The 4,104-nt window shown below is 59.9% G+C and overlaps 1 protein-coding gene across 3 annotated transcripts in view; it reads left to right on the top strand.

Annotated features, from left to right (window-relative positions):
- Positions 1 to 1,142: 1,142 nt before the first annotated feature.
- Positions 1,143 to 4,104, top strand: part of LCN9 (lipocalin 9) — a 4,289-nt gene continuing 1,327 nt past the window's right edge. The window contains exons 1-7 of one of the 3 annotated variants that reach the window (XM_017848488.1): positions 1,143 to 1,238; positions 1,966 to 2,102; positions 2,523 to 2,596; positions 3,051 to 3,161; positions 3,454 to 3,555; positions 3,664 to 3,711; positions 4,004 to 4,080. In XM_017848488.1, the coding sequence (XP_017703977.1) occupies positions 1,143 to 1,238; positions 1,966 to 2,102; positions 2,523 to 2,596; positions 3,051 to 3,161; positions 3,454 to 3,555; positions 3,664 to 3,686 (543 nt within the window). In that variant the 3' untranslated portion in view covers positions 3,687 to 3,711; positions 4,004 to 4,080. Of the gene's footprint in view, positions 1,239 to 1,965; positions 2,103 to 2,522; positions 2,597 to 3,050; positions 3,162 to 3,453; positions 3,556 to 3,663; positions 4,081 to 4,104 lie in introns of those variants that run through there. The other 2 variants (XM_017848479.1, XM_017848472.1) reach the window with 2 other exon arrangements.

Raw genomic sequence — 4,104 nt, 5'->3', positions numbered from 1 at the left:
AACAACGACCTCCTATCAGCAGGAAATAGCCAGAAAGACTATAATGCCCCATCCCCCCATGATTCTCATAATAAATAAATATACAAGCATGATAGCAATCATGCATAATTCGACAGTGGGGACTGCGGCAGGCCAGGTCTCATTAACGGCTGAATAGGCCGGCCTCCATGACAACCGTCTCAGCACTGACTGAGTGGTGAAGTTAAAGATTAAAAGCTCAGAGAGCCAGCGCCCTTCAACAAAGGCTGGAATGTAACAAAAGCCCACCAAGAGTTTTGCCCAGGCCCTTCCTGGGCCTTGAAGCATGACAAGATAATGAAGGAATTCTTAACGGGACCCGTTTAGGATTAAACAAGTTGTATTGGGGTCTAAAGGAACTCCCCAAACTTCCATGATTCAGCAGGAGATGAGATAAGGGTAATCACCCCAGCACGTGGACCCCTCTAAATTAAGTAAATGTACTGAGGCTCCAGAGGAAGGTCTTCAGGACTCAGGCCTTCGTTATAGATTAGCAGAAGTTCATCACTTCTGTCTTTAGATGAATGCACACGTCCACGTAGACATACAGCTTCGAAGGTATATAAGCTCTGGAAAACTGCAATTTTGAGTTGGTCTGGTGCTATTTTCCCGGCATTCTCCCTGTACCCAGTGACAGAAGCAAACTCTCTACTTTCCCAGCTCGTCTGCATCTCATTACTGGACTGAGAGAATAAGCACACGGCCCTCAGTTGAGTCCGGGGACACGGTGACTCACGATAGGCTCTGGCCCCAGATGCTGTGCTGGGGAAGGAGTGGGAGGGGGCGGGAGGGGAACAGGGACACCCTGTACTCTGCGGACACAGCCACCATGGGTCCTCTTGCAGGCTGAGAGAGAGGCTGTCCCCTGCCTTTGGGACAGGGTGCCTGCCTCCAGTGAGGAGACAGCAGGTCCCTTTGTCCACAGATCCAGGAAGCTCCCACAAGGGAGTGGGTGATCTTCCCACAGTGGACAGGGCACTAGCCTCAGGGCCTTTGGCTGCATGCCCAGTGGGCACAGGATGTGTGTGGACGGGCCAGGGAGTGGGCCGCGCCGTGGAGCTGGAAGCCGCAGGGCAGCAGGGTATAAAGGGGGTGGGCCAAGGGCCGAGGCATCCACGGCAAGGATGGCTTTGCTTCTGCTGAGCCTGGGACTGAGTGTCATCACGGCCCAGGAGTTCAATCCCCGCATCGTTGTGCAGAGGAACTACAACATGGCCAGGGTGCGTCTGCGTTGGGGTCTGTGGGGAAGGGGCCAGGCTTCAAGGCAATGGCCCTCCCCCAGCCTGGGGTCTCTGACCTGTGACCACGGCGGCGGGCCCAAGGGGAGCCCACCTCTCCTCCCCAGGCTGTGACAGCAGCCTGGGAGGGCAGGGGTTACTCCGGGAGGGTCAGGCTGGGGAGGCCTGGGAGGGCAGGGGTTACTCCGGGAGGGTCAGGCTGGGGAGGCCTGGGAGGGCAGGGGTTACTCCGGGAGGGTCAGGCAGGGAAGGCCTCGGAGGGTGACTGGGGTCCTGAAAGGTTAGAAGGGGCCCTGGGAGGGCAGAGGGGAAACTTGGAGAGTGGAATGGCGGCCAGCAGGGAGATGGGGGCCCTAAGAGGACAGAGGGGTTCCTAGAAGTAGAAGGGAGACCTGGGGAAAAGAGGGGGACTTGGTGGGAGAGGGTGGAGAGGAGGGCCTTGAGAGGACAGAGGGGAACCTCGGGGGGCAGAGGAGTGACCTGGGGCGGGCAGAGGGGGCCCTGGAAGGGCAGAGGGCATTCTGTGAGCAGAGGGGGGACCTTGGGGGTAAAGGGGGGATATGGGGACAGACGGGAGACCTGGGGGGCAGAGAGGGCCCTGGAAGGGCAGAGGGGATCTGGCTGGGAGCCCTGGGAGGGAAGACTGTGGTCGCTAAGCATCCCCAGGGCTGTCCCGTGGCCCCCACCCACTGGAACTCTTTGTCTTCAGGTTTCGGGGGTCTGGTATTCTATTTTCATGGCCTCAGATGACCTGAATCGGATTAAAGAAAACGGGGACTTGAGGGTCTTCGTCCGGAATATAGAACATTTGAAGAACGGCAGCCTAAAATTTGATTTCGAATTCATGTGCGTGTTACCCGTCTCAGCTGGCATCAGGAAGCCCCATGCCCCTACCACCCCAACGCATACTCTCACTCTTGCACACACAGGCTCGCACACTCACTGACTCACACTGGCGAGAGACTGAGCCTGTGCGTGTGACCCCTGGGGGCGGGGTGAGGTGGGAGCAGGGACTTGGTCGACCTGGCGCCGTGCTCTCCCCAAACATGGAGATGAAATCGCCCCCCTTCTGAGGCTGGGGTGAGGCTCGAGGAGATGAGGGTGTTGGGTGGGCTGCAGCAGGGCCCAGCCCGAGAACTCAGGGCTGTGGAATGAGGCCCGGGCACTGGGAGGGGGAGCCTGTGTCCTGGAGGAGGGGTGCACTCTGCCATCACACGTCTAGGGGGCTGGAGCTCCACTCCCAGCATCTTCCTGGCTCGCTTCCAGGGTGCAGGGGGAGTGTGTGGCCGTGGTCGTGGTCTGCGAGAAGACAGAGAAGAATGGAGAATACTTCATCAACTGTAAGTGGAAGCCAGGCTCCTCCTGGCCTGACAGCTGGGGGTCCCCTTTCTCCAGGGCCTGGGCCATATTCTGGTGAGCACTGACTCTGGTGAGCATTTTAGTTAAGCCTTCGACAGCTTGAGCCTGAACTGGGGGAACCCATCCTGGCACCAACTCCAGGGGGGCTCGTGGCCCAGGGGAAGCAGGGAGGCAGGCGTGCCTTGCTGGGCTCTGGGGGACGTGCCCACTGAGGGACCACCAGGGTCTGCAACCCGATGACAAGGAGGGAGGGGGCTGTGCCACTGCCGCCCACGCCCTGTGCAGGGGTCTCCGCTGGGCAAGCACTCTGGGCGCCTCCCTTCCCCCTTCAAAGGCCACGTGACCTGGCATCTTCGCTTGTGGCCACACAGCACACCTGCCACAGGATCCCGAGGGTGGCGGGGCCAGGCCACGCTGAGCCATGTCTCCACGCAGATGAGGGCGAGAACACAGTGGCCGTCTCGGAGACTGACTACAGGCTGTTCATCACCTTCCACCTCCAGAACTTCAGGAATGGGACCAAGACCCATGCGCTGGCACTCTACGGTACCTCTGCTGTCCCCCTCTGACTCCCTCAGGGACCCCACCGCCTCTGAAATCTGGCCCAACCCTGGGCGGAGGGTCTCGCCGTGGCCCTGGGCTTTGAAGAGGTGGTTCCCACTGGCCATTCCTTTCCACAGACACACCGTTAGGGTGCTGGGTGCTTCCGTCTGTCACCTCCCACCTCACTTGGCACAAAGCCCCCTCTCTGGTCAGGGCGTGACCCTTGCCCAGCCTCAGCACCGCCTGAGCACCCCCAGCAAGGCCCACCTTCACACAGAACCAACTCTGTTCCCAGCACGGGTCCCGCAGCTGGAACCCTCCTTCCTGAGCAGATTTGAAGAAACCTGCAAAAAGTATGGACTTGGCCCACAAAACATCGTCGACTTGACCAATGAAGGTCGGCCCCGCTGCTCCCAGACCGAGCAGGAGCTGGGACAGGGTGGGGATGGGAGGTGTTCCTGCAGGGTCCCTGTCCCTGCACTGAGAGCCCCCTCTGTCCTTCCAGATCACTGCTACTCCAAGCGTTAGAGGAGCCCGTCCAGGCCTCCCCTGCGTGAGCTGCAACTCGGGAGGGGCAGGGGGCTGGATGGGGAGAGCCTGGGGTCAACATCAGAGACTGGGGGTCCCAGCCCAGGAGGTGCCCACCCCTCCCCCCAGTCTGGGAACCGAACACAAGGTGCTTGGTGAAAGATGCTGTGAAAAGCATCCTGGAGTCAGGGCAGTGATGGGGCCTTCCAGGGTGGTAGGGTCTGAGCAAGAAGTGAGATAGGGCCCTGTGAGAGTCTCCAGGGGCTGCTGTCACCACACGTGGGTGACCATGACAATCAGGATTTACTTTCTCACAGCCTGGAGCCCGAGATCTGTAACCGGAGGTCCGCAGGCTGTGCTCCCTCCGCAGGCTCCTGGGGAGGGTCCTTCCTGCCTCTTCTGACTGCTGGGGGCTCCA

The sequence above is a fragment of the Rhinopithecus bieti genome, unplaced genomic scaffold (genome assembly GCF_001698545.2).
Source record: "Rhinopithecus bieti isolate Rb0 unplaced genomic scaffold, ASM169854v2 scaffold_2205, whole genome shotgun sequence".
NCBI classification, from domain to species: Eukaryota; Metazoa; Chordata; class Mammalia; order Primates; family Cercopithecidae; genus Rhinopithecus; species Rhinopithecus bieti.
This window is presented reverse-complemented; position numbering and strand designations above follow the sequence as displayed.